The sequence below is a fragment of the Aspergillus heteromorphus genome, assembly GCF_003184545.1.
Source record: "Aspergillus heteromorphus CBS 117.55 chromosome Unknown BO70scaffold_4, whole genome shotgun sequence".
Classification (NCBI taxonomy): Eukaryota; Fungi; Ascomycota; class Eurotiomycetes; order Eurotiales; family Aspergillaceae; genus Aspergillus; species Aspergillus heteromorphus.
In genome coordinates, this window is record NW_020290409.1 from 630250 (window position 1) to 657043 (window position 26794).

Consider the following 26794-nt stretch of genomic DNA (forward strand, 5'->3'; position numbering starts at 1 on the left):
GGTTGCAGACCGGCTATGTCGGTTTTTAGCGTCGCGTGGAATGAAAACAGCTTAGTAAGCAGTTTGATCACATGATTTCCACGCGATCTCTTACCACACAGATTCAAAATTTCATTTCATATTATCTCTTTCATTCCTCTTACATACCACCACCACTAATCATCTTCCCCCCCCCCACATCCACAACCATGGCGCAAGTGCTTGATAAAAATAAATTTCAATAATTAAAAACAGTAATTTATAGAATGGTGTGGAACGAAAACTGCTTATTAATCGTCTTGGCATCACGTGCACGGTGAGCATTCCACACCACCCTAAAAAAGTGCTGCACATATGTGGACCCCGCATTCCTGCTCACTCGCTATAATAAGCACCCTAATCCTTGCCTGGGCTGCAGCGGCTTCCTGCTTCCACCACTGACCAGAAACACTGATGGGATACATGCATCTCGCACGGTCCTGTCTTCGAACTCTGCCATCTCTGAGGTCTTCATTTCCCATTCCACGGGTCGGGTACGTTTCGCGAATCACGATGGCCAGTGTATCAACAGGTAGCAGACCCAGCACGTGGCAGGGCGCTGGCGCTGCTGAATTCGACCTAAGGAGTGAGTCTGACGCATACCAAGAATGTTGCCCTAGTGGCGTGAGCTATGCTGAATGTTGCGGTTCATCTTAAGGTGACACGATGACCAAGCCGACCCCGGCTATGCTCGAGGCCATCTGCCAGACCACCCTTCTCGACGATGTGTTCGGGGAAGACCCAGTTACAAATGACCTGGAAGCCTATGTAGCAGAACGTACTCAACACGAGAGTGCTTTGCTGGTCATGTCGGGTACAATGGGGAACCAGGTTGCCATCCGCACGCATCTGAAGGAGCCTCCCTACTCGGTCCTGTGCGATCATCGCTCGCACATCATCTGCTACGAGGCCGGTGGGGTCAGCTCCCTGACGGGCGCGACGGTCATGACCATTGCGCCGAAAAACGGCACCTATCTCACCCTGGAGGAGGTCCAGAAGCGTGCGGTGATCAGCGACAACATCCACTACTGTCCCACGAAGCTCATTAGTCTTGAGAATACGCTAGATGGGATGGTTATGCCCCTTACCGAGGCTCGCCGGATCACTGAATGGGCGCATCAAAATGATATCAAGGTGCACTTGGATGGAGCGAGACTCTGGGAAGCAGTGGCGTCCGGCGCCGGTAGCTTATCCGACTACACTACTCTGTTTGATAGTGTAAGTCTATGTTTCTCCAAGGGACTAGGCGCGCCCATTGGCAGTATAATTGTTGGGTCGAAAGACTTCATCAAGAAGGCCCGGTGGTTCCGCAAATCCATTGGTGGGGGTGTGCGCCAAGCTGGAGTCATCGCTGCGGCCGCTCGTATCGCAATTGAGGAAACGTTTGGACCGGACCCTCACGGGCAACAAGGCAAGCTTCTGGAGTCGCACAAAAAGGCCAAAAGGGTTGCCGACATGTGGACGAGCCGTGGTGGCAAGCTAGCCAATCCTGTAGACACCAACATGATCTGGCTGGACGCTGAATCGTCCGGGCTGGTACCCGACGACCTCACACGGATTGGACAAGAGAAGGGCTTGAAGTTGGGGGGTTCTCGCATTGTCGTTCACTACCGTAAGTTCTCCCCGTTTACACATGCTGGAGGCTGGATGGATGGATGCTAACTGGGCGGCAGAGGTGTCCGAGGAGTCTCTCTCCCGGCTGGAGCAAGTGTTCGATACGGCTCTGGGTGGGCGGGATGCGCCGGTGTAGCACGAGTATCACAAACCCCGTAGTGAACTTGATATATGAGCATAGTCCTCCGTAGATATAGGCTTAATTAATGCCAGCACTGTACATAACTACGATTTCCGTCACTCGAGGCTGAAGGGTTCCACGGATTCATAAATGCGGCTCCCCGCCAGACTGGGCAGGATTGCACTCCCATTGGCCAGGAGTCGGCCGCGGGTGAAGTGCCTTGTTGGTGCCTGGGGCTTCCGCGGGCTGCCTTCAAAATAATAAAGAGCGGCGGGTTTGACCCCAGCCTTGCTGCATGTTTCTCGGACGACGACGACGACTCCTGCCGGGCAGCTTCTGGTCTCGTTCCTGTCGCTGAACTCCACCCTTCAGAGCTGACTCCATTGCCACAACCACCAACCCCCTCTGGTTATGCAGTGGACGGCTAGTGGGGAGTTTGTCAGCTGTGTGAGTCCAACCTTCTGTACCTGTACCCTCTGCTTCCCTGTGCACTGTCCAAGTGATGGGTATCCTGGAGTCCTTGACTGACCGTGAATGCCTTGCTATAGAAATAGCCCTATCCTCCTTTATCACAAAGCCCCATCGATCGATACTCATTCCCTCTCGCTCCTTGCTTCAATGGTTCAATACTACGACTTTTCTGCTGTTCAGGTTGCGATCCGGTTGGCTGCCAAAGCTGGAGCTAACCAATCATACGGGAACCCTTCCAAGGCTTGTACATCGTACAGACGGTTATAAGAGTCTGGTTTGGCACGATTGGGCTCCCTCTGTCCATTCATCACCACATACTGAACAGTTCTGGATATTGCGAGCGTAAACAGGTTGCCATTGCTGCGGCTGTCCTGCCTGAGGGTCGCCGGGACATAGCACAACATACATAAAGCCGGTTTAGTTTCTCATCAGGTAAGGTTACTACTTGCTGCTGCAGTTCAAAAACCACCCACAAATCACGGCAGAGGTTCCTTGCCATCAAGGCTTATACGTGGTTAGGATTGTGACATGGAGCCGTGTTGATCATCGCCTTGGCTACACCACTCTCTTTCCATTTTTAGTTTCGAAATCCAGCAGATATACCCTGATTTGCCAGTCTTGTCATTTTAGTTATCTTTGTTAATCCCTCTTTCTCCTGTACCCATCCACCCATCCTGCCTTTTTTTGTCAGAGTTATACGAGGTCACTATTACTCGTACAAATGGAGGCAACGCAAGAGTCAACTCAACCATGTACGGACCCTCGTCGCATGGGCCGTAACAACTCTGGTCTCCACGATGATGACATGACGGATATCATTTGTATCTTACATCCAAACTCGCCTGCAGCTCACGATGCGGTAGCCGCAACCGCTCGCGTCGCCCCGCAGCACATCCTACAGAAGGATGAGCTAGAATATGAATGGTCAGATACCGCGGCTTTGGACTTCGCTCTTAGACTATCATCACAGGTGCGCAGTGCAAGTGGGGGATTTTGCTTCGGGCGCCATGTGGCTCGCTGCGACCTTATCGCTCCTGATAACTCGAAACGTATCTCGAACCAGCACTTTCGCATTCATCTCACTCACGATGGGATACTGATGCTGGAGGATACATCGACAAACGGAACGGTTGTAGACAACTGCGCTCTTCGCAAGATTTTGCAAAACAACAGCCGCATGCTGGTCAATGGTTCAGTCATCCAAGTCCCGAACGGCGACCAGCCCTCCGAGGAAGTCAGATTTATCGTGCGCCTTCCTTCTCGGGAAGGGTTTGCCATGCAGTACACGGAGAACATGCTTCGCTACTTCGAACAAATTGAGAAACAACGGACGGGTGAAGCGCAGGCTAAGCTTCGCGCAAATGCCGCGGCAAACCTGCAGCTACCGCAGCCTAATACATTCGGAATGCACTGGACTGGCGGCTCGACATACAACGTGACCGGCCAGATTGGCAAAGGCGCGTTTGCGACGGTCTACAAGCTTGCCACAAAGCAGCATGGAGCTGTGTACGCGGCTAAGGAGCTTGACAAGCGACGCTTCATGAAGCACGGCATACTCGACAAGAAGGTTGACAATGAAATGAAAATCATGAGAGATTTGAAACATGTAAGTGATGAAGCATTCTCTCGTAACCGATCACAGTTAACCCCCTATGCGTGCCAGCCCAACATCGTCCAGTATGTTGACCACCATGAGCATGAGCGATGGATCTATATCATCATGGAGTACGTTCCTGGCGGAGAGCTGTCCACGTACTTGCACTCTCATGGCAAGATTCGCGAGGACATGGTTAGGCCTATGGCGCGTCAAATCGTCCATGCCCTGCACTATCTCCATAAGCGCAAGATCACGCATCGCGATATCAAACCCGATAATATCTTGATTTCCTCCCTCGAACCTTTAAGGGTGAAATTGTCGGATTTTGGTCTTTCAAAGGTAGTACAGGAAGAAACATTTCTCAGAACCTTCTGCGGCACTCTTCTGTACTGTGCACCCGAAGTCTACCCGGAGTACGATACATACCGGCGCGGTGAAGTTAGGAAACGACGAAGGCTCGGCGATCCGTAAGTGACCTATCAAGTTTTTAAACTGAATTTTGCTGACGAGCAGGCCCCCGAAAACGTCACCTTACGATCAGTCCGTCGACATGTGGTCATTCGGTGCAGTCCTCTTCCACCTTCTTGCTGGGGTTCCTCCATATGCGCCACGAGGTGAAGATCGGGGAGCCCAAATGCTGAGGATTATCATGAGCGAGGATCCGGATTGGGATGCACTTCGCAGCGCAGGGGTCTCTGAGGCTGGCATCGATTTTGTCGCTCGACTTCTCAATCGCGATCCTCAATCACGACCGAATGAAAAAGCATGTTTCCAGCATCCGTGGATCTCTGAGATCAACGACGTTGATGAATATGACGACGACCCCAACTCGGAACTCCCATGTGAACTCTCTGACATAGGTGAAGACCTGGAGGACGAGCTGGATGCCTCTCAGCTTTCTCTCAATGATAAGATAGGAGCCAAAGCTGTGGCCGAAGAGGATAGTGATGTCGCCCAGTCCAAGAAGATCAAACTGGACCCCCCAGCGGAAATTCTCTATCCAGCGCTTCCAAGTTTTGAAAGCTTTTCGGCGGTTCAGCCAGTGGCTCAATCTACTCCCCGACGACTTTTTGGGGAGATCACGCCGTCAATTCTTCGTAGCTCCCATGCTCTGGGGGGCAACGTCGATGCGTTCGAGGGTGACGATTTTAGCATCCATGACTTCATTTCTTCAGCCGGTGAGTCGATGATTAGCGACGGCAACAGCCTGAACTCCATCCTCTCCCTTCCGGACAACCCAGTCGCTGGATCCGCGCCTAGCTTGATGGGAGCTGAGAACCTTGTTGGGCAGCTGAACATGAACTCGTGGCACCCTGGCACGTCGAGCAACCCTCCCCAGCGCGCCACGACGCCGGGGCTGCCAAGTAGCGAGGCCGCGGCCGTCCCCGAGAAGGAAGCCCCAGCGGCACCCCAGCAACCTCAGCAACCCCATATTGATGACGACACCCCCAAAGCCTCAAAATTCAACCGCCGAATTGAGTTGCCTGTGCCTGATACAGCTAGTGAACGCTCGAGCCCAGATGATACAACGGGGAAGGGCGACGACCTGCCAGCAGAACCCGAACCCGCCCCCGGGGAGATCTTCGACATTGAGCTGATGAACACCATCGATGCGAAGACCGGACAGCAACTTCCCGATCTCCCCGCCCGGACAGATGATCGAGCCTCTGCGGAACCCGTACCAGATCCGATACCGCTTCAGATCCCCAAAACCGTGCCCCAGCCCGGCCAAACTCTCCCTCTCTTAGGCAAGTTGACCAGCATTTCCGGATCCATCTTTGACCTCACGATTCCTTTGGAAACTCGGATGACTTCGTGGGGCCGTGGACCCCAAGCGACCATATGCTATCCCGAGCCGATGGACACTCGTATCCCTGCATATGCCTTGGAGGTTACCTTCTGGGCTCCCGCCATCGAAACGAAGATTGCTGCTGGCCAGGATTGGATGAAGGTCCCCGGGGTGATGGCGATCCTCTCCACCAAGACGCGCAAGTGCATCTGGGTCAACGACACCGAGCTCCGACGAGGGCCGGAGAGCGACAACGGACGGGAGGGGTTTCATTTCGGCAAGCTGTACAACGGAGACATCATTACCGTTTATCAACATCGGAACAAGTTCTTAAGGTTTGTGTGCGAATTCTACCACGGAGACAGCGCGCGCCCACGTCCGGAGGAAGAGAAAGGCTTTACCGTGCGCAAAGTTTTGATGTCCAAGGATACTACCGTGAACCGACAACCTGTCCGGAAAGCGCTGGGGGGGAAGCGGTAGACACCCTTCGGCCTGGCCTGGTCGCGAATTGGAATGGCTTGGTGTGAGCTATCATGGGCAATGCTAGGTGGATCTTTGTATGGTTTTGGAGTTGTTCACACGTATGGTTTGGGTTGGGTTGGGTTGGGTTTCTGGGTCCTCTTGGGTGGAATTGGGCGGAATTGGCAAACTTCGGGTTCTTGGGACGGCCTTGGACGCAGACTACGATCACCTCTGCTGTTGTACTACTAGCAAGCATAACTCACGACATTTTCTCTCTGTATCTCTGTTTATCTATCTAACTAGGATGTAGTATCTACACCGTAAATCCGGCGACTCATGTGGCCCTGGCGCTAAGAGGGATTGGCGTGGGGACGGATCCACTCGCTGGCGGCGACCGAACTCGAACTAACCCTTCAACCATTCATTATCTGTGTGTCTCTGTCACATCATGCCCCCAACACATAACGGTATCGCAGCATGTCATCGGGGGCAGGGCTGAGGTGAGACAATGGCCTGGAAGGGATGTAACGTCGGACCAAGCAGGCCCTCGCCGTCTCCAATCGGCCTCCTTTGGGGACACCAGACTGACGGTGAGGGAACGAACCCCAAGCGAGGGGGCGGGGCTGTCTCCCATGGATTTAATTAAATTAATCTGCCCTTTGCAGTCTAATCTCCTTTCCTCCCCACCAACAACGAATTAATACCGAGGAGATACGGAGTACAGCAGTCTGAGTCTCCTGTCTCGCGCCGGACACCACCTCACATTCTTGGGCGATATCTATCTATCTATCTAGCCCTCGGGATGCGAGAGAGGGCTGACTGATCTCGGTGGAAGACCCCTTGATTCATCTCGTGGAACAACCAGCAGTCGCATCTTTCTTTCTATCGGCGTCTGCGTCTGCGTCTGCGTCTGCGTCTGCGTCTGCATCTGCATCTGCATCTGCATCGACATCTATTGTACTCTGTACGGTACATAGATACATCCGCATCCGCATCCCCATCCCACATGCCTCCGAGCTGTCTCATGGATTCTTTGTCTGGTTCTGGAGGAGCCCCTAGCGCGTGGTGGGAAATGGACTCCGACTGACAAGTGGCCCTCCAACGAATGGTGACGGAAACGGGCAGACGGCAGACCCGTTCGCGGATGCTTCTGTTCCTGGATGGCGATCCAGTTTTTGCTGCTGCTATTCCCCTTCCGTCGTTTCGCGCCTGTGTCTCCTGAACCAGGTAATTTTACTTTAATTTCTACCACTGGCATTTTTGGTTCATAGGTAGGTAGCTATCGCTCTGTCTGTTTAATTCATTACCATCTCTTTCTTCCTTTCTTTCTCTCTCGCTTCTCTTCTCTTCTTCTCTTTTACTTCCTCCCTCCCCCCCTCTTCCCCTCCCTTCCCGCGCTCGCTTTGTTTCAGAGAAAGACATCATCGGCAACGTTCCTCTGACGTCCTCCTCCTCCTCCACCCCAACAAACGCCCAGCCGAATACGATACGCCCCAATCACTCTGCGGGCCGTTGTGCTCGCCCGCTATTGCCCTTTCTACATCCCTGTCACCTCCCCCGCCCATGTCCTTGTCACGATCTCCCTCTCCCCACCCCGCGGGAGGAGGTTGGACCAGCCCGGGTCTCACTCCCGGCAGCGGTTCCTCAACGCCTCACAGCGGCTTCCTGACGCCAAATCCCCTCGGAGCCAGCGGCATCTCCTGGGCCGCCGCCAAAGCGAAGAGCGACGAGGTACGGGGCTATCCGTCCTTCTCGACGCGGAACAGCGGCTTCTTCTCGCGATCGAGGCGCCAGCTATCCGCCACCCTCCCGAGCTTTCGTCTGGGCTCCGGGTCCCCGAATGGTTATGTCGACAAGGATGAGTTTGGGCGTGGACGGCACATTTCCCCCGCCACCGGTTGGCGCTTTGGGTTTGGCAGGTCGTTGTTGCGGCGCCGGAGATCGCGCTTGTTTTTCACCCTGATCCTGCTCTTGGTCGGGTATTTGTTCTTCGGAGGATGTAAGTTGATTATGTGTTTACATGTGAAACGGCGTTTCCTGCATGCAGTCAGTCAGCCACTAACCTCGGTTTGCTGCAGCGATCATCCAGAACTACCGACGGTCCCCGTTGGGCGGAGGGCGCAAGTTCGTCATTATCTTGGAATCCAATATCGAAGGCGGGGTGATGGAGTGGAAGGGGGCCCGGGAATGGGCCCTCGAGCGCAACAGCGTTTGGAATAAGAACCGATATGCGAACGAATGGGGCTACGAGGTGGAGGTCGTCAACATGCTGGCCAAGAAGCGCTATTCGCACGAATGGCGCGAAAGCTGGGAGAAGGTCGACCTGATCCGGGAGACCATGAGGAAGCACCCCGAGGCAGAATGGTAAGTTTGAACATTGGGGGGACGAGTGCATTCATGTGTGTACTGACAGCTTATTGCAGGTTTTGGTGGCTGGACCTCAATACCTGGATCATGGAATACTCATACTCCCTGCAGGAGCATCTTTTCGATCGCCTGGATGAGATTGTGTACCGTGACATCAGCGTCTACAACCCGTTGAACATTACCCACCCCCCCAGGGAAGTCTACCTGGACGAAGTCTCTCGCTCCCCGAACGGAGACGGGGACGCATCCTCCATACAGCTGCTACTGTCGCAGGACTGCGGCGGATTCAACCTCGGTTCCTTCTTCATCAAGCGCTCCCTCTGGTCTGACCGGTTACTGGATTCGTGGTGGGACCCCGTCATGTACGAGCAGAAGCACATGGAGTGGGAGCATAAGGAGCAGGACGCACTGGAGTATCTGTACGAAACGCAGCCGTGGGTTCGGAACCAGGTGGCTTTCCTTCCCCAGCGATACATCAACTCCTTCCCCCCCGGCGCATGCGGGAATGAGAACGATCCGACCGTCCACTATCAGGAAGCAGACCGAGATTTCATCGTCAACATGGCCGGGTGCCAGTTCGGCCGCGACTGCTGGGCCGAGATGTACCAGTACCGTGAATACAGCAAGCAGCTGAACAAGACCTGGTGGGATCGCATGAAGGAGAGACTGAACGGATACTACGAGAAGTTCTACCCCGCCGAGCAGGAGGAGCAAGAACAATAATAATAACTGTTGGCCATTGGCATACGACGTGATGCCATTGCTTGTTTTCTGTGTTTTCTTTCTTTTTGCTTTTGTTTTCTTACTGTCCATCGTCCCGAAGATGACCATGCAGGATGCGGATGCGGATGCGGATTATTGTAACGAAATGGCGACTTGGGGGCTGGAGTCTCAGGATGGATTCATTGCTTGTTGCTTTTGGGGGCTAGATACTTTGCTTTCCTGTTTCTGTCTGCATTAGTCCGGTGTGCTTGGCGTGGCGTTTGGTGTTGGCCGTATCTGTCGGTCAGTGTATGAGTCTTTGTAGCATAGCTGAATGATTTCTTTTGTCACCAACTCCAACTCCTCCTTCTTCTTATTATATTTAGTATCCTGTAACATCCATTACCCCATCCACGAGTATACGGAGTACACCCACTACCCATCACCCCCTCCCGTGATAAATGACTAATCAACTACCATCCACACCCCCCCCCCCCCAGACCGCCCACAAACGCACCCAATCACAACCCCCCAATTGCAACGCCCTTCCACCGGCCGAACCTCCGAAAGCACCTTCACCTTCACCTTGACCTTCACCTTCCTTGACCTCGACCTCGACCTCGACCTCAACCTCGACCCCAGCTACCAGGACCTACCTTCCCACACCACACCAACACCACTCACCCTAATCACTCACACCCGCGTCCACCCCCCCCCCCCCCGACCGCACCGCCCCGCCGTCACAATGCCCACCCCGGAATCCGCCGCCTTCCTGGCCAAGAAGCCCACCGTCGCGCCGACCTACGAGGGCGTCGACTTCGAAGACACCGTCGCCCTGCACAACGCCCGCGACGCCATCATCCGCGAGCAGTGGGTCCGCAGCATGATGTCTCGTCTTGTGGGCGAGGAGCTGGGAAAGTGCTATGCGCGTGAAGGCGTCAATCATTTGGAGAAGTGTGGGGTTTTGAGGGGTGAGTTGTTCTTTTCCTTCTTTCTTCTTGCTTCTTGCTTCGTTTGGTTTTACTTTTGTTTTTGTGGGCTTGTTTGCTTGCTTGCTTGCTTGGCTGTTTGTTTGGCTGTTTGTTTGTTGGGTTGGGCTTTTTTTTTTTTCGCTCCCGATTTTCCTTTCATCTTCATCTTCTCTGTCCTGCTTCTCTTTGGGAGTGGGAGGGGAAGGGGAAGGGGAAGGGGAAGGGGATGATGGGGGAGAGGGAGAGGGAGAGGGAAAGGGGAGGAACTGCATTCCACGAAGAGATTTGGCTAACTGTTGTTCTTTTTTTTTTTTTCATGATTAGAAAAGTACTTTGAGCTTCTCAGTGAGCGCAAGATCAAGGGTTATTTGTTCCAGGAGAAGAACTATTTCGCTGGGGAGAAGAGTACTTAGACTCTTTTTGTTTTTTTGTTTTTTATTTGATGCTATGGATTTGTTGTGACATTGTGACATTGTGTGATATATACTTGTATGGGTTTTCTTTTCATCATCTTATTCAACTTTGTTTCTCAAGTGACGGGTCATGCATGGTACAGGGCCGTTGCACGCTGGTTTTAGCTTCGTTACTTACTTGTTATGGTCAATTGAGGATGTGGGTTCTTTTTTTTTTTTTTCTCTCTCTTCCTTTTGGGGATGGGGATGGGGGTAGTTAGGGATGGGAGGGGGATGATGGGGAGAGGGGAAGAGGTGAGAGGTGAGAGGTGAGAGGTGTGGTTATCTGTCTATCTGGACTGGCTCAATTACTGCATGGCAGCTGAGAAATAGTTGCGGTCGAGACATACAGACATGATGTATGGGATCTGGTCTTTATATAGAAAAAAAGCATCTTCCACAATACCTACATTACCCAGTCATCTCGCTCAATGCCAAATATTCGTCTCGTCAAGGGTATCAATAATAAGCACTGTCGCTGCGCTCAAGCGTGCCGGGGGTATAGACCCGAGGCACACTGGCCGGGTCCTCGTCGCTATCGTCGACATCACTGCCGGGTCCGGACTCATCGTCTGCCGGCGGCGCACGCATCCGCACCAGCTGCTCTTCGTCCAGGGACGGGATCTTATACGGCGCCGGCGGGGAATGGATATCACGTCCAGAGGGCAGGTTGGCGAGCAGCTCCGCCGACGGCGGGATCAGCTGCGTGTTGATCTATCCAATGCATGTCATGTCAGCACAACGCCCACTCGGTATACCTCAACACCACCAACACCGACACAGCAGACAGACAGCCAGCCAGCCAGCCAGCCAGACTCACCGTATCATTCATCCTCACCCACTTCGTCTCCAACATCTCAATCACGCGGCCCTCCTCCTCCCGCCCAGCATTATCCCCAGGCCCCAACCCGCCCTTCTCCATCGCAGTACGATCGCGACTCCCCGCATCCTTCTCCATGCGCCTCTCCTCCCGCCGTTCCATCCACCCCTGCTTCAACCTCGACAACCCCAACCCGCCCTTCCCCCTCGCACTCCCGTCCCTATCCCCTCTCCCCCGTCCCCGTCCCGCTCCTCTAACCCCCAACACCCCCTTCGCGGCCTCAACCACGCCACCCCCTCCCCAATCTTCCCCGCCAGCTCCGCATCGACCCCGAAGAACCGACACGCCCGCGCCCGCGCCACCCGTCCCAGCACGCGCGCATAACCCAGCAAGTCCTCGTCGATGCCCATCTTCCCCTCCGACTTGACGGACCCCAGTCCCGCGGCGGCCTGCTCCGCGTACTCCGCCGCCCGGATACATAATCTGGCGAAGAGATGCGCCCGCACTTTGGGGATCTCGGGCGCGCGCACCATCCAGTCTTTGTCGTTGGGGTTGCGCGCTTGGATGCAGGTTGTTACGTAGGAGTCGTCTTTTAGGACCGCAAGGAGGGTGGCTTCTGCCAGGGCGAGGCAGGAGAGGGCGGCTTGTGTGGCGGGGTCGAGGTCCGGGAGGGTGGGAGGGCTGTTGGAGGTGGAGGTGGTGGGGTGGGGTTGTGGTTGCTGGTGGTGTAGAGGGAGCGGGCGGCGCCGGAGAAGGAGGGCGAGGAGGCCAGGAGCGAGTGCACGGCGCTGGCCTGGAGGAGGAGTTTCGTGGCGGTTTGGATGGCGGCGGTGCGTTGGTCCGGGGTCGGGGTTGTAGCGGCGTAGAGGATGCGGGTTGTGCCTGTGCGGGCGAGGCCGCTGAGGATGTAGCCCAGGGTTGTGAGGACGAAGGCGATTTCGAAGTCGAGGCCTTGGCCTGGGATGCGGGAGGGGGAGGGACGTTGTTTGAGCGAGAGAGTGGTGGACGGGTTGGTCAGGGTGGCGCGCCACGAGGAGATGATCTCGGTGCGGAGCGTGATTTCGATTTCCTCGCTGGTCGGGGAGGTGCTGCTGCTGAGGCCGGTGGAGAGGGCCAGCAGGTAGGGGAGATAGTTGGTGAGGGTGGTGAGGAGGGTTGCGAGATGCGCGTCTTGTTGCGCACCGCGGGGTAGACGCTTGTGGGCTTTGAGCGCTTGTCGCAGGGCATGGCGGGCGGTGGTGGCGGCTTGGGGGAGGGAAGGGTGCGTGCTGGACGTGAGAAAGGTCTGGAAGGAGAGGTGCGAGGTCGTGGGCAGGGTGAAGGCGTAGACCATGGTTGTGGTGGTGGTGATGGTGGTGGTGGTGATGGTGGTGGTGTGGTGGTTGAAGGGGAGGTGGGATGGTGGAGTGGAAGTGGAGGTGAGAGTTGGAGTTGGAGCTGCAGCTGGAGGTGTTGGTGGGTGGTGTTGATTGCTGATCTCCGCGGTAGCCAAGAACCAAACACTCGGCGTCCCCACGTAAATAATGTAATGTCTGCTTTCTACAATGGGATGAGACGAGAGTTGGGTGGTAAAGTCAGGCCGACGGGCCTGTTGGATTTATCGGGTGGCTTTTATATGCTCGCCAGTAGTAGGTAGGTAGGTAGGTAGATAGATACATCATTTTCTCCTGCAGCATGGCCGGATGGGTCCCGGTGCATCGTCCCAAGAGCTTCTTCACCCGAGTGAGGCATTGTAGACCATATCCTGTCCCGGCAGTTCCCCTGCTCATCGCTAGCTGTTTCCGTCCCAAATCATCGATCACGGGTGATTTGGTGTAGCAATTGGCTGGATTCTGGAGCTTGTTGATGATCGGCTTGTGACCGGCACCGTCATCATGCTGGACCAGCCAGCCGTCCCGGTCCCAAGCAAGCATGGCGTAGATGTTGCGATGCAGGCAAGTTCGTATATGACTTTCTGGCTGTCTTGCTGTGGTCTCTTAGAACAGCGGTAGCCGCGATCTTTTCCCGAAGTGAGGTCTTGCTTGAAAAGGCCTCCCATGTCACTGACTCTCATACATCCATCCCTTCGCCATCAGACAGGTTGCTCGGCGCACTGCTGACCCCGGATGAATCGCTATCCGCCATATACGGCGCTCGCGACCGCATTTGAGAGCCCCAATCGTGAAGACTGGGCGCGCCGCCCTCGATGACGATGGGGTTTTCGTCCGCCGTCTTCCCCAGCGCGGTTCCCATATACCTCGACTCCTCGCCGGTTTTGCTGTGTTTCTTCTTGAGGGCCGTCAGGAAATCCTCCTTCTCCAGAGCGTCCGCGTCAACCATGTCGCCTTCGCTGGGCACAAACCCGGCGATTCGTCGGATCTCTCGATTTGCCGGGCCGGTGAACCACGACAGGAATCCCTCCAGTCCTCGCACGTCTTCTTCTCCCTCCCAGTCCTCCTCCCAGTCTCGCAGTTGTGGTCGCAGTGCGCCTGCATCTTGCATGGCTTGGTAGATATCTTCGAGGGCCGGGACGGGGTCATTCGGATGGGCGTTCGCCGCATGGGAGGTTGCGGACGAGGCGAGGATCATGATGTATCGAGCGGTGAGGTCCGCGAGGGTGTCTAGAACGGAGGGTCGTGTGGCATGGAAGCCGGCTGCGCGCAGGATCTGGATGATTGGCGGGCGGAGGAGAGCGTTGTGTAGATTTGAGCCGGACATGGTCACAGATGGGTGGGAGACGTAAGGATGAGGATAGAAGAGCAAAGACGGGCAAAGGTAGGGCCACAGGAAGCTTTTCAGCTTGGGACACAAGGTTATATAAATAGGAGTAAGAATGGACCAGCCGGCCCTATTGTCGCTGGTCGGTGTTGGTTGGATGAATAGCGAGGGAAGACGGGAGCTGGTATTGATGATTGATGGGCGGGCGGGCCTCGCCGTCTTCCTCTTTCGGCCTTCCGCCTTCTGCCCTCCGAACCTCCTTCACTTTGCACCTCTCGTCTCAGCCACCCAACCTGGCCTAACACTTCGCGTTTTCTCACCCCGCGTCCACTACCAGCTTGCTGGTTCCTCTCCCGCCATGTCGGACACCCCTCGTCCATCCCTCAAGCTCACCTTCGGCAAGAAGAAGGCCCCCGGGGAATCCTCCCAGAGCCAGCCTCCCGCTCCTCCGCCGCCCACAGAAACCCCTCAGCGCAAAATCACGCTGAAGATCGCCCGAAGGCCCGTCCCCGAGCCTGCTCCAGAAGAAGAAAAGCCGAAGAAGAAGAAACCCTCCAAGAAGCGCCCGGCAGATGGACCCCCGGCGTTGCGGGAGCCCTCCGCGGCGGTCACGACAGCCCAACCCGCAGGCCCCAAACGCCTCAAGCTGAACACATCCAAGAAGCCCGGCATCCAGTCACTCCGCATCAAGAACAAGGGGCTGGTCCCCAACCGACCGGTGGGCGTGGGCTACGACTCGGAAGCCTCGGACACGGAAATCGATCCCGCCATCGAAGAACAGTTTATTCTGCGCATGCTGCCGGGCGAAGATTGCGAACTCTTGCGACGCGCGATCGCCGAGCGCCGGTTCGATCGGTCGGAATTCTCTTTCAAGCCACTCAATCGCGAGGGCCGACGTGCTGTCTTGAAGATCCGTGATCATCAGTACGCTGCGGCCCTGGTCGACTTGCCCTGCATCATCGAAGGTATGAAGAGCTGGGACCGGCGTGGGTGGTACAAGTCTGCGGACATCTGCCAGATGCTGTTGGTGCTGGGACCGGTCGCCAATGAACAGGAGGCCCTGGAATACCCGCTCCCGTCGGATATCCAGTTCCCGGACGACAAAACTTTGCAGTACCCGCACGGTCTCGTGCCACCCCTGCGGTGGGTGAGGAAGCGGCGTTTCCGTGAGCGGGTCGGCACGCGGACGATTGAGCAGGTTGAAAAGGCGGTCGAGGATCTGATCGCACAGGACGAGGCGTCGCTGGCTCCTCCGCGGTATGAATTGGTGGACAGTGCGTCGTTGAATCGGGCTGAGGGACTCGTCCAGAGTGGGGAGTACGACGAGTACGATGAGGAAGATTACGACGACGAGCAGGATGCAGAAGGTGAGGTGGATGAGGATGGCGGTCTCTTCGATGACTTCGAGGACACGCTCGCGGCGGAGATGGAGGCTGCTCTGGCTGCTGGAGACGACGGCGAGGCTGCTGCCACGGCCGCGACTGGAGGCGAAGCACCAGCCGATACCGGGGTCTACCAAGCCGGCACCCCGATGGCAACCAAGCCGTCCACACCGGCTGCAGAGACCTCCGGTGATGATAGTGATGGATCCGACGATGTTCCGGAAGACGAAATGGACGAGGAGCAGCTGGAGCAACAGCGACAGATGCAGCAGCAACGGGAGGAGATTGCCGAACTGGAGACTCTGATCCGCGTGGAGACCGCCAAGTGGGAGAAGATGCAGAACGCCATCCTGAAGGGCAAGCTGGCCAAGCGCATCCACGACTTGAAACAGGACCTGTCGTTGAAGAAGGTGTCTATCGGGGAGGGAGACGATGCTGATAACTAATTGTTCTTACGGTGATGTGATGACGGATGGCCGTTGCTCTTTGATACCCAAATACAACCTACAATGCTTTCTTCTTCTTCATAATAATAATCCAGATTTCTTCCACATTAACAAGACTATCCAGCCACAGCTACCAACCTATATTACCTATATTACCCAGCCAAATCAACCCGCAAACCCCCCCGCCGACCCCTCCCCCACAGCCCCCTTCACATCCAACTCCCTCTCCTGCCTCAACTTCCTCTCCCTAACCGCCTCATTCTCCCCCTCCACAGACTCTCCCCCACCCCCATCATCCTCTCCCCAAGCATCCGCTCATGCTCCTCCCCCTTGCGATCCAAATCCGCCGCCTGTCCCTTCTCATACCCGGGGTCTCCGGGTCGCATCTCAGCCCCCGTCTGCGCCTGCTCCTGAGCCTGCGCCCTCCGTTCCGCGGTCTTCCCCTCCACCGCGCGCGCTATATCCCCTTCTGCTGGCTGCTGCTCCACCCCGTACTCCGTGTCCACGTCGGGGGTGTCCTGCAGGGCGGTGCGCTGCTCCGCGCGCTTGGCGTTCAGTTGACGCAGGGCTTCGTCGTTGGAGGGCTGCGAGGTGGCGGTGCGGGTTGTGCTACCGGAGGAGGAGGTTGTGTGGTGGGGTTGGGTTTGGGGGTGCGTTGCTCGAGAGGCGTGTGGTCGATTGGGTTGGTGGATTGGGTGTAGGCGGCTTGTTTGGGGGGTTGGGAGGGTTGGGATTGCGATTGCGATTGAGATTTGGTGGTTTGGGAGCGGGTTTGCATGGTTGTGGTTCGGTTTGGGGTGGAGGCGTGGTTAATTGACCTGTAGTATGTAATATGTAGTATGTAGTATGTAGTATGTAGTATGTAGTATGGTAGTAGATGTAAGATGAAGAATGGGGTTGGTTGAGTTTGTTCTACTTCTGGGAATTAAAAGACGCTGTGATGAGATGACGTCAGTGATGATGTCGGTTTGAGTGGAGCTCGGATACGAATTGTATGGGGAGGGAGGGTTCTGGGCCTTGGGATCCGGTTGGGGGTTTTGAGATCATATCCTTGTCGTTATCACTTTATATGATGTGTTATGTGAGTAGGTAGGGGAACCCTTGTTCCTTTGTCTGGGTTGAGAGATGATATGTGGTTGTATAGTGTCATTGTACATCATCGGCAACTATAGTATATAGTAGCTTCGCGGATGCGGATGCGGTCCTGCGATTGTGGCTGCGAGGCTGGGATGGACTCCATCGAGAATAGAAATGACATTCTTGGAATGTTCTAAGAGGCTTCAATTGAGGTGTATATCAGATAGAAGTAGATAGGTCGAGGTAGAGGTTTCATGGTTAGTTGATGCATCTAGCCCTTCAGCACTGCCCATCCGTATGTCCCAATCCCCGCGCTTTCAAGAGAATCAAGACCTGTGGATATACATGCCCCACATGGCCATACGCCATACGCCATACGCCATACCCCATTCTTGAGTCAGGCTACCTGAAAGCGATCGGTCGAGGAACCGCCGAGAACGAGGCTGCATGTGATGCCGCGGGAGTCCCGATTAAATATTCAGGCCAACAAGGACAACAACTCCATCACCCCAGACAGACTCTTACAACAACACCACCACCTCCTTCACAATACACACAGTAACTCACCATGATGGCAAATACTAACCCCACCACCCTCTTCACCCTCTTCATCCCCTCCACCTCCGGCACCATCACCTGCACGAACCCATCACCCCCCTCGAACCCGCAACCCATCTACCTCCTCACCTTCACCTCTCCGCCCGACAACCGCCTCACGCCCACCTTCATCGACGCCCTGCTCCTGGCCCTCGATATCGTCGAGCACCGCTACCCGAAAGGCGTCCTGATCACCACCAGCGGCATCCCCAAGTTCTACAGCAACGGGCTGGATCTGCAGCTCGCGCAATCCACCCCCAACTTCGTCGAGAAATGGCTGTGGAAATTATTTAGACGCTTTCTTGGGTGAATAGCATCTCTCTCCCCTTTCCCCTTCTCCCTCTCTTCCCCCTCTTTCCCCCACACATACATATATACATATACATATGTCACATATATATATATATATAAATACTGATATATCTACAATGAAAAAGCTACCCCATGCCCACCCTCTCCCTCCTAAACGGCCACGCCTTCGCCGCCGGCTTCATGCTCTCGATGTACCACGACTACCGGATCCAGAACCCCTCAAAGGGATTCCTCTGCATCAACGAGCTCGAATTCGGGGTGCCGCTGCAAGCGCCCATGATGAGCGTGTTCCGGGAGAAGCTCACCCCCGTGGTCTTCCGGGACGTGGTGCTGGGCGCGCACCGGTTCCCGGGGAATGAGGCGCTGAAGGTGGGGATTGTGGATGGGCTGGGTGGATTGGAGGATGCGGTGAGGTTTGTGGATGAGAGGGGGCTGGTCAGGTTGCCGCGGACGGGCATCTATGGCGTGATGAAGGAGGAAATGTATCGCCATTCGTGGGGCATTTTGGATGATCATGAGGGGAATGTGAGGTGGAGGGGGAGGGTGGAGGGGTTGAAGGGGATGGAGGGGGAGGAGGGAAAGGGGAGGGTGGAGAGGTGGGAGAGGGAGAGGGAGAGGGAGAGGGGAGTGAAGCTTTGATGGGTTAGAGGGGATAGAGATAGAGGATGGAGAAGGGGGGGGGAGTGTATAGTTAGAGGGAGGGGGTAATGGAGTTTGGGTATTGATTTGGGGTTTCTTTGTATTTGTATTGTGTGCTTGTGGTATGTGTGAAGGAAAAGAATAGGTATTTTATATTACCCATATCTGATACGCCCTATATCTATCCATGCTGTTGGTGGTGGTGGCGCTTTATCCATTGGACATCACTCATGCACTGAGCATCACCCACACTGAAACCACCATGCAATGCTCTCGGCGTGAATATACCCAACAAAACATGCTATTCAATGTATCTCTACAAATCCAGCAAACACGCGGGTCCAGTCAGTGATGCGGGTCCGTCTAGTCCAACACTTGCATCATTGTATCCCAACTCTCACTTTCGATGCGTGTTTCCTCTTCACGACTCATCTCCCCCTCACATAATCACAAACAGCTCTTCCATTTAATTTGCTGCACCTTCAGACCAGAATCATGGTGAACCGCAAGCGCAAGGCCGTGGCTCTGCGTCTGGCCGAAACTCCCAGGCCCAATCTGTCCGAAGCTGGATCCGCCAGAGTTGCTGCCGCTGGAGCCAAACGCAAGGAGCAGGAAAGAGTCATGGCAGAACAGTCCCACATGTCGATGGCCCGGTTCTGGGCATCCAAGGCCGAAAGCCTCGGGTCTCCGTTCCAGTCTCCGAAAGCGTCCAGAGAGGCTCGAGAGGCTCGAGAGGCTGGAAGTATTGCAAGCCAGTTGGAACCCGGCGCGGTAAGCCAGACACGCGATGTCGGACAAGTGGATCGCTCACTGACGTGTCACACCACCCTAGACGCTCAAGCAGGCCCCTGCCTCTGCCTCGAAGTTGCCTTACTGCGAAGGTGTCGATAGGTCCCTTATGATCCCGCACGACGCCATCGCCAAATTCCTCCGCGAGACCCAGCATGACTGCCCCAAGGCTCAGGCGTGGCTCAAAGCCCACGAGATGACCAAGATGATGATGAAGGGTAAATTGCCTGCGGGGATTGAAGGCCGCGAGGATCTCCGAAAGCAGCTCCTGTCCAACCTGCGCTTCCGGACCCTCGTTGCGTTGAAGTCGGCCAATGCGTCCAAAGACGAGGTGCGAGAGGTGTTGTCGAAGTTCCCCCCCGCCGAAGAAAAGACCGACGAGCCCGACGACGACAAGGAAAATCAAGATGACCCCAGCTATGATGAACCCAGCGCTCAGTTCCAGAGGGTGGTGGCGGCTCACGAGAAGCTCCAGAATGCCATGGCTTGGTATGAGGAGTGGCTGAAGAGTGGCTGCCACGCGAGTGAGCACCAGGAGGAATAGCGAATCCCCTCGTCGGAATCTGGGCCCCTCAGTGTCTGTCTGTCAAGCGCCCGCTGGCAATTCGTTGATGTAGTATGATGGATGACCGCTATGTGCTATGACTCGCCCTAGTTCATACAGACAATACCTGTATCTAGCTTTTAAGGATTCTCTAATCAAGGTCTTTTGTTTTTGTTAGCCCCCTTCGTCTTCCCCGGGCTCTCCAGCTTATCCACGAGCGGACGGTACGGTGACGCCAGAATATGCTCTGGTGCCCGCGGGGCGCTCTCATCCCGACGAGGCTCCCCAGACGACGGTCGTCTCCGCTGCTCCTCGTGCATCTTATCCAGCGATTCGCCCACGATCTGATACTTGTCCCAATTGATCGGAGGCATGCGGACCACATTTTGCGGCGTAGGAATCGTTCCCAGTCCCGACCGGGAGCCACGCTCGGGACTTCCCACATCCTCCTCGTCGTCGTCCGATTCCCTGTCTTCGTGGGTGAAATTGATAAAGCCCCCCTGTTCTTTGGCTGTTAGATTCCCCGCCGCCACTTCGCGAGCAAACCCCTCCGGGTCCTCCGCGGCCGCCCTCTTCAACTTCTCCAGGGTCTGGATATCGCGCAGACTCTGTTGCTTCTGGAGCTGCAGGATGGAGATCGCGGACCGCAGAGCAATGGCATCGGGGTTCTCGCTTTCCGATATCGGGACCGGGGCGGGCTCGGGCGCGAACACGGGCGCACTTGCAGGGGGAGGGAAGTCCGGGGGCAGGCTGTACGGAGGGACCTTGGTTGTCGGGGAGGGCGATGTCGCTGGAGGGACAATGGGGTGGGGGGTACCGTTGAGGGCAGAGGGATTGATGACCGGGGCAAGATGCGCGAAGACGGGCGTCACTGGGGAATAGGGCGGGCGCGGCGGCGTCCCTGGCCGACCAGGCTGGTTTTCTGGGGTTTCCTGTGATGGCTGCATCATGAAGGAAGAGGAGATAGACACCAGAGGGAGTGTCAAGTGGATGGACAGGGGAGGACCGAGGACCTGATCCAGAGATGGTCGATGGACCGACCGATGCGATGATCGGCGGCAATGACGTCTGTGTTGTGTCTTCCGCTATCCAGGGGTCCAAGAGGGGACGATGATGGGGAGGTCACAGTGAAAGCACGGTGCAGTAGAGACACAGTGAAGAAGAATCTTACAATGTCAGGATTATACTCTCAACAAACGAAGGTTGTTGGCTGGGGGGGGGGAGAAGAGGGGATGGAATCATGGAAGGTGATGGATGTGATTGTCGGGGCTGAAATGCTGCCGTGCGGAGTAAGTGACTGACTGCCTGGGGCACACCCCGGGGCAGACTCTCAACTTCCATGGGTGATGGAAATATCTGAAATCATTGCAATGCATGTTGCATGTTTAGCTAACAATATCCGGATACTTCCAGATCGGCCAGATCGAGGGAAGGAAACTATTTGGGGAAAATGCCCTATCGCAATCAATATTAATACCAATCAATACCATACGGAGTATGGCCTGATGTACTCCATAGTGGCCTGATTGATGCCTGCAGATTTTTCACCGCCAAAGTATTTTCTCCGGCTTCCGCGCCCGTCTTTGAAAACCCTCAGTCTTCCCCTCCATCCCCCCCCCCCCAGGTCGCCTTCCATTCCACCCCCAAAATGAAGCGCAAGACGAATGGAACCAGCAAGGGTCAGCCCGAGACCAAGAAGCGCGCCTTGTCGAGCGAGGAAGTCGCCACGCGCTTCCGCGACGGCCTGTTCGAGACCTCCGAGCAGCAGAAGTACACCGAGCAATACGCCCAATCTGCTCCGTATGTCCGCCTCTAGCCTCTCTACCCTCGGCGAGTGGGTGCGTGAACCGAAGCTGATTATCGTCTAAGGTACAAGCATGGCGTCATCCACCCCCTGATCGAGCCCTCCCTGCTGCGCGCCGTCCGCGACGAAATCCAGGCCCAGGTCGACTTCACCGAGAAGGAGACCGATATCTACAAGATCTTCCAGTCCGGAGATCTCGCCAACCTCGACGGCCTTGACGATGCCTCCCTGTCCCGCCTGCCCTCCATCCTCAAGCTGCGCGACGCCATGTACTCGGCCCGCTTCCGCGAGTACCTGTCGTCCGTCACGGGCTCCGGGAAGCTGAGCGGAAGCAAGACCGACATGGCCATCAACGTCTACAACGAGGGCTGCCACCTCCTCTGCCACGACGATGTCATCGGAAGCAGACGCCTGTCCTATATCCTCTACCTGACCGATCCCGACACGCCGTGGCAGGCCGAATGGGGTGGCGCGTTGCGCCTGTACCCGACGACCACGAAGAAGGATGTGAACGGCGACGACGTCAAGATCCCCAGCCCTGACTTCACCCTCAGCATCCCTCCCGCCTTCAACCAGCTGAGCTTCTTCACCGTCCAGCCCGGAGAGAGCTTCCACGACGTCGAAGAGGTGTACCACCCCAGTGAGGGCGAGGACAAGTCGAAGAAGCGCGTGCGCATGGCCATCAGCGGCTGGTTCCACATCCCGCAGGAGGGCGAAGACGGCTATGAGGCTGGCCTGGAGGAGAAGCTCGCGGAGCGGAGCAGTCTGGCCCAGCTCCAGGGGCGCGGCGACATCTACGACCTCCCGCAGCCCAAGACGGTCGAGTGCGAGAGCGAGAACGAGGCGCAGGACGACGGAAAGGGCAAAGGCAAGGCCAAGGTGGAAGAGCAGCCCACGTCCGAGTTCACGGAGGCCGATCTCGGGTTCCTCATCCAATACATCGCGCCGTCCTACCTGACACCCGACATCGCCGAGGAAATGTCGGAGACCTTCCTGAACGAGTCATCGCTCAGCCTGGACCGGTTTTTGTCCGAGAAATTCTCCGCGCGCGTTCGGACCTACATTGAAGAGCAGGAGAAGCAGGAGCTGCCCAAAAGCTCCGACGAGATCTTCGCGCAGACTGGGTGGACGGTCGCCCGCCCACCCCACAAGCAGCGCTACATGTACCAGCAGCATGGCACCGCTACGCAGGACCAGAAATCTCCGATCCAGGAACTCTTGGACGACCTCTTCCCGTCCCGGGCGTTCCGGAAATGGCTGGCCACGATTACTGGCTCGGAGCGTATCACGAGCTACGACTTCCTGGCCCGTCGCTTCCGCAGAGGTCAGGATTACACCCTGGCCAACGGCTATGACAGCGAGGAGCCCCGTCTGGAGCTGTCGCTCTGCCTGACGCCCACCCCCGGATGGGAGAAGGAGGACGAGGAGGATGACGAGGAGGATGACGAGGACAAGCCCAAGGCGAAGAAGGCCAAGGACGACGCCAAGACCGCCGAGGAACCGGCCGTCGGTGGTTACGAGATCTACATGGCCGGCGACGACGAGGACGACGGCGATGCCGCGATCTACCGGTCCGCCGGGGCGGAGGAGGATGACGGCATTCTCTTCAGCACCGCAGCCGGATGGAACCGGCTCAGCATCGTGCTGCGTGACAGCGGCACGCTGAAGTTTGTCAAGTACGTCAGTGCGGCTGCCAAGGGCGACCGTTGGGACATCAGTGGTGAGATGGGTGTTGTGTTCGGCGAGGGTGATGATGACGATGATGAGGAGGAGGAAGCTGGAGACGATGATGAGGATGAGGATGAGGATGAGGACGAAGACGAGAACGACGAAGAAATGAACGACGACGAAGAGTGAAAAAGTGGCCTTTCACACTGTATATACATACCCATGACACTACTTACCTTACCATATTCTGAATGAACCCGCGACCATCCTGACTGGCGCACCAAAATAGAATCGATCCAACCCATCACATCACATCATATTTTAGCTTAGCACCTAGCCACCCTCCACATATAGAACCGGACCTTCATGACACGCCCCCGAATTCGTAATGTGGCTCAGACCCTTGATTCGATTCCAGTAACCCCGTTCAATAGGTTAACCCGTTCAATGGGGTAGGTAATTTGGTTACATCACCAGGCAACAACAACAACAACCGCAACCGCAACCGCAACCATCCTCATACCCGACTACTTACACAGGGTAAGTAGGTACTTACTTGGGGCACATACGAAGTACACCAGGATCAATCCCCAATCCCCAATCCTCAACCCACCACCACCACCATCGATACGAAACGACAAAACCCCAAACACAGCCTCGCTTACCTCTCTACAACAGTGAGCATCGATCCCTCAATCCTTCGCACACACATAAATTCATACAGCAAGTAGATAGGTACTATAGGTAGGTATCTAAGCGACCGACCCAATCAAATCACCCCCCCCCCCCCCCAATCCCAGGGAAGGAAGGGCAAGAAGAAACCCACCGCGTCTCACATGCAAACTCAAAAAGAACAAAAAAAAAATTAGTTCTTACATGGATCTATCTAGGTAGGTAGGTAGGTAGGGCTAATACTTGTGCCTCGGTCCAATCGATATCTCAATCCTGATGATCCTGAAGGATTCGGTAGACTGACTGGTCAGATCATGATGTGATGTTGTCGGTATGGTGTGACTGACACGCGTGACTGGATCGACCGCGGATAGCCGGCTGGGAGTTAAGTACGTAGGTTAGGTAGGTAGGTAGGTAGGTAGGTAGGTAGGTAGGTAGGTAGGTAGGTAAGTAGGTAGGGGGTATTTACTACTAGATATGTATCTATCTACGGTGTGGGTGTGGGTATGTGTCTGTTTGGGTGAGAGGGTGTGTGTGTGTGTGTGTGTTTGTGGACTGGTGAGTGGATGGATGGATGGATGGATTCGATTCCTTGTTTAGTGCGTTAGATGGGATAATTGGGTGTTAAGATAAATATTACTACGAAGTATTAAGTAAGTGGCTAAATCAAGTGAATCATTCCCTGATCACAGAATATAATTGAGACTTGAGATACTCTGGCAATTGGGAAGGAAAGCCGGGGCAGTATGGAGATAGTTATACTAGTACTTGATGAGCGACTGCGAAGGTGGGTGTATATAAGTAGTTATGTATATAAGATCGCCTGTCTCCAGTCCTCTGTATGTAGTAAGTAGTAGATATACACCCCGACTATTAATCAGCCTTGTGTCACAGACAATTGTTTTTAACTTCTTTCACCAGTAACGACATCCCTTCCAAATATTGAACATGGTACCTACGGAGTACCCAAGTATGATAATGAGCGTCACTCACAAGCCCGCCTCCAAATCAGACAAGCCTGATGGAAGACGATCGAGGAAAATCCATCATGCCTTGAAAAAAGCCTATACCCTAAAAAGTCACCGACAAATCCAACTCTCCCACTCGCTTACATACCACAAGGCTATATACTCCGCGGTTTTACAGTACGATCAGCCAGTTCGCCAGTGAATCCGAGTCAGTCAGTGCCTTGATATAAGGCGGAAACCCTGGTGGGACTCCTGACCTGACAGACTATCACCCAGAGCCTCACCTGCTCTGCCCTGTGCTGTATCTACTATCTATCTACCTAAGTTACTGTCTGCCCTGTTTGCCAGTCCAGCAGTGCCAACTAATACAGTAATCTCCTCGCTTCGCTGTTTCCGGATATGAGCGGAGAGGGTTCATTCCTCTATTCCATCCATCCACCTACCTATCTATTTACTTTGTGGAAATAACAGACATGCATACTAAGGTACTGAACGAGCAGCTATCTAAGTTGAGATAGAAATAGATGACTACAGTCGTATTCACTTTTCTCTATTCCACCGAGATACTTATCTAACCATCACTCACTGCCTAGTTATCTAGATACTATATAGTAGTAACAGGGCGCCTCGATTTCCCAAACAGGAATATTTAACAAATCACTACCTACCTACCTACCTACTTCTCGGCCTCGGCCTCGGCCTTCCTTCTACCGTACTTAATAAGCAACTACTTACTTACTAACTAACTAACTAGTTACTTAGGCACCTACTATGTAAGTCATACTCCCCCCCAAAGTAAGGTAAGTAGCGTGTCTCCACGTGGCGGGGGGCCGGATCCGCGTATATTCGGTCGGTCGGAGGGTCGGAGTTCAGGAACGACGGGTGGCCTGTCGACCTAATTGGGTAAGTTGGTTGTAGTTACCCAAGTGCCAAAGTGGACACTTTGTGTTTGCCTAGGCTTTTAGGGAAGTTGTCAAGTTAAGTTAGGTGAGAGGGTTGGGTACTTCTTTACTTACTTTCCTGTATGGATAGGTAGGAGCTATATAGATAGATATATATGAGAATGGGATTTCTACTATGCGGTGAATCGATTATCGGGCTGAGATGGATGTGGATGTGGATGTGGGAACTGGGCGTGGTGAGTGCAGTGCAGTGCAGTGCACAGACCAGGTTCAAGTCCAACAGTAACAAAGTGAGTAAGACGATTTCCCATCGGATTACTATTCGGATCATATGTGTCAGGGAAAAGTTAGACCGTCTGGGTTTGGGGATTGGTGGGTGTGGTGTGTGGATGTAGGTGTAGATGTGGGGTTGGGTTCAGGGCCCAGGCAACCAACCCAAACCAGGAAAGCAGCCAAGTTGAGATGAAATGGGGGCGGAGATGCGATGGAGATGGGATGTGCCTCACTAGTAGTAGATGCTGCCTTGAAATCAAGCTTGCCTTAGTCTTCTTCACCATCCACATTGCACCCGAGAAGCGAAGCACAAATAGATAATTACTAGTAGTAGATAGGAGATATATAGAGACTAGTATCGGGGTCTGCTTTTCTGGGGCGACTCGGGCATGAATGGTCTTGCTCGTCTATTTAGCACTATCTAGATAGATAATTCTTGCTCTTATTTTTAATCTCATTCTCAGCTTCCGTAGGCGCCGGTGCCATCAGAGGAGAAGTGCAAGTAAGAGTGAGTGAGTTAGTCAGTCAGTTAGTCAGTCAGTTAGTCTAACAGTGGATAAGGATATCCATCTGGCTCCATCATCCGTGGCCCGCGGCGTGTCAGCTTCAGTCAAGTTGAATCCTTCGCCGGGCGGCAGGT

General features: G+C 54.9%; 12 protein-coding genes across 12 annotated transcripts; 8 read left to right on the plus strand and 4 right to left on the minus strand.

Annotated features, from left to right (window-relative positions):
* The first annotated feature begins 233 nt into the window (after nucleotides 1-233).
* BO70DRAFT_359432 (threonine aldolase GLY1) lies at nucleotides 234-1780 on the plus strand. Its single transcript, XM_025542540.1, has 2 exons — nucleotides 234-604; nucleotides 677-1780. Exons 1-2 carry the CDS (start codon nucleotides 532-534, stop codon nucleotides 1678-1680), a joined length of 1077 nt encoding a protein of 358 aa, XP_025402299.1. The 5' UTR covers nucleotides 234-531; the 3' UTR covers nucleotides 1681-1780.
* A 999-nt stretch (nucleotides 1781-2779) lies between these two features.
* On the plus strand, nucleotides 2780-6090 carry BO70DRAFT_418115 (serine/threonine-protein kinase; the record flags this gene model as incomplete). Its single annotated transcript, XM_025547439.1, has 3 exons — nucleotides 2780-3830; nucleotides 3888-4288; nucleotides 4335-6090. The coding sequence occupies exons 1-3, from the start codon at nucleotides 2946-2948 to the stop codon at nucleotides 6088-6090; spliced, it is 3042 nt and encodes a 1013-aa protein (XP_025402300.1). The 5' UTR covers nucleotides 2780-2945.
* Nucleotides 6091-7635: 1545 nt separating this feature from the next.
* BO70DRAFT_350354 (putative alpha-1,6-mannosyltransferase subunit) lies at nucleotides 7636-9162 on the plus strand (the record flags this gene model as incomplete). The annotated part of the gene is made up of 3 exons (XM_025541690.1): nucleotides 7636-8071; nucleotides 8151-8436; nucleotides 8496-9162. The coding sequence occupies 3 exons, from the start codon at nucleotides 7636-7638 to the stop codon at nucleotides 9160-9162; spliced, it is 1389 nt and encodes a 462-aa protein (XP_025402301.1).
* Nucleotides 9163-9860: 698 nt separating this feature from the next.
* On the plus strand, nucleotides 9861-10743 carry BO70DRAFT_359438 (putative NADH-ubiquinone oxidoreductase 12 kda subunit). The gene is made up of 2 exons (XM_025542541.1): nucleotides 9861-10112; nucleotides 10437-10743. Exons 1-2 carry the CDS (start codon nucleotides 9887-9889, stop codon nucleotides 10523-10525), a joined length of 315 nt encoding a protein of 104 aa, XP_025402302.1. The 5' UTR covers nucleotides 9861-9886; the 3' UTR covers nucleotides 10526-10743.
* Nucleotides 10744-10748: 5 nt separating this feature from the next.
* BO70DRAFT_426782 (pH-signaling protein PalC) lies at nucleotides 10749-12782 on the minus strand. The gene is made up of 4 exons (XM_025547824.1): nucleotides 12169-12782; nucleotides 11673-12103; nucleotides 11385-11604; nucleotides 10749-11278 (listed from the first exon to the last, which is right to left on the minus strand). Exons 1-4 carry the CDS (start codon nucleotides 12715-12717, stop codon nucleotides 11024-11026), a joined length of 1455 nt encoding a protein of 484 aa, XP_025402303.1. The 5' UTR covers nucleotides 12718-12782; the 3' UTR covers nucleotides 10749-11023.
* Nucleotides 12783-13433: 651 nt separating this feature from the next.
* Nucleotides 13434-14081, minus strand: BO70DRAFT_418121 (Bromodomain associated domain protein; the record flags this gene model as incomplete). The annotated part of the gene is made up of 1 exon (XM_025547440.1): nucleotides 13434-14081. One exon carries the CDS (start codon nucleotides 14079-14081, stop codon nucleotides 13434-13436), a length of 648 nt encoding a protein of 215 aa, XP_025402304.1.
* Nucleotides 14082-14362: 281 nt separating this feature from the next.
* BO70DRAFT_359440 (transcription initiation factor TFIID subunit 7 family protein) lies at nucleotides 14363-16011 on the plus strand. The gene has a single exon (XM_025542542.1). It carries the CDS (start codon nucleotides 14440-14442, stop codon nucleotides 15907-15909), a length of 1470 nt encoding a protein of 489 aa, XP_025402305.1. The 5' UTR covers nucleotides 14363-14439; the 3' UTR covers nucleotides 15910-16011.
* Nucleotides 16012-16142: 131 nt separating this feature from the next.
* On the minus strand, nucleotides 16143-16687 carry BO70DRAFT_426785 (uncharacterized protein; the record flags this gene model as incomplete). The annotated part of the gene is made up of 2 exons (XM_025547825.1): nucleotides 16143-16493; nucleotides 16523-16687. 2 exons carry the CDS (start codon nucleotides 16685-16687, stop codon nucleotides 16143-16145), a joined length of 516 nt encoding a protein of 171 aa, XP_025402306.1.
* Nucleotides 16688-17482: 795 nt separating this feature from the next.
* Nucleotides 17483-18444, plus strand: BO70DRAFT_309260 (enoyl-CoA hydratase/isomerase family protein; the record flags this gene model as incomplete). The annotated part of the gene is made up of 2 exons (XM_025540122.1): nucleotides 17483-17889; nucleotides 18021-18444. Coding segments are annotated over exons 1-2 (759 nt in total), but the record flags the coding sequence as incomplete, so codon positions are not given.
* A 507-nt stretch (nucleotides 18445-18951) lies between these two features.
* On the plus strand, nucleotides 18952-19867 carry BO70DRAFT_418124 (uncharacterized protein; the record flags this gene model as incomplete). Its single annotated transcript, XM_025547441.1, has 2 exons — nucleotides 18952-19305; nucleotides 19367-19867. Exons 1-2 carry the CDS (start codon nucleotides 19030-19032, stop codon nucleotides 19865-19867), a joined length of 777 nt encoding a protein of 258 aa, XP_025402308.1. The 5' UTR covers nucleotides 18952-19029.
* A 77-nt stretch (nucleotides 19868-19944) lies between these two features.
* BO70DRAFT_161628 (uncharacterized protein) lies at nucleotides 19945-20925 on the minus strand. The gene has a single exon (XM_025538287.1). It carries the CDS (start codon nucleotides 20815-20817, stop codon nucleotides 20023-20025), a length of 795 nt encoding a protein of 264 aa, XP_025402309.1. The 5' UTR covers nucleotides 20818-20925; the 3' UTR covers nucleotides 19945-20022.
* A 560-nt stretch (nucleotides 20926-21485) lies between these two features.
* On the plus strand, nucleotides 21486-23635 carry BO70DRAFT_330961 (oxidative DNA demethylase). The gene is made up of 2 exons (XM_025540850.1): nucleotides 21486-21667; nucleotides 21737-23635. The coding sequence occupies exons 1-2, from the start codon at nucleotides 21516-21518 to the stop codon at nucleotides 23526-23528; spliced, it is 1944 nt and encodes a 647-aa protein (XP_025402310.1). The 5' UTR covers nucleotides 21486-21515; the 3' UTR covers nucleotides 23529-23635.
* Nucleotides 23636-26794: the final 3159 nt, after the last annotated feature.

Excerpts from the sequence above, each read along its gene's own strand:
- BO70DRAFT_359432 (XM_025542540.1), top strand. The coding sequence starts at position 532 with ATGGCCAGTGTATCAACAGGTAGCAGACCCAGCACGTGGCAGGGCGCT. Across the intron at positions 605-676 it reads TGCTGAATTCGACCTAAGGA|GTGACACGATGACCAAGCCG; the intron begins GTGAGTCTGACG and ends GTTCATCTTAAG.
- BO70DRAFT_359438 (XM_025542541.1), top strand. The coding sequence starts at position 9,887 with ATGCCCACCCCGGAATCCGCCGCCTTCCTGGCCAAGAAGCCCACCGTC. Across the intron at positions 10,113-10,436 it reads GAAGTGTGGGGTTTTGAGGG|AAAAGTACTTTGAGCTTCTC; the intron begins GTGAGTTGTTCT and ends TTTCATGATTAG.
- BO70DRAFT_426782 (XM_025547824.1), bottom strand. The coding sequence starts at position 12,717 with ATGGTCTACGCCTTCACCCTGCCCACGACCTCGCACCTCTCCTTCCAG. Across the intron at positions 11,605-11,672 it reads AAGATTGGGGAGGGGGTGGC|GGACGGGAGTGCGAGGGGGA; the intron begins GTGGTTGAGGCC and ends GAGAGGGGATAG. Across the intron at positions 11,279-11,384 it reads GGGTGAGGATGAATGATACG|ATCAACACGCAGCTGATCCC; the intron begins GTGAGTCTGGCT and ends TGCATTGGATAG.
- BO70DRAFT_359440 (XM_025542542.1), top strand. The coding sequence starts at position 14,440 with ATGTCGGACACCCCTCGTCCATCCCTCAAGCTCACCTTCGGCAAGAAG.
- BO70DRAFT_161628 (XM_025538287.1), bottom strand. The coding sequence starts at position 20,817 with ATGATGCAGCCATCACAGGAAACCCCAGAAAACCAGCCTGGTCGGCCA.
- BO70DRAFT_330961 (XM_025540850.1), top strand. The coding sequence starts at position 21,516 with ATGAAGCGCAAGACGAATGGAACCAGCAAGGGTCAGCCCGAGACCAAG. Across the intron at positions 21,668-21,736 it reads CAATACGCCCAATCTGCTCC|GTACAAGCATGGCGTCATCC; the intron begins GTATGTCCGCCT and ends TTATCGTCTAAG.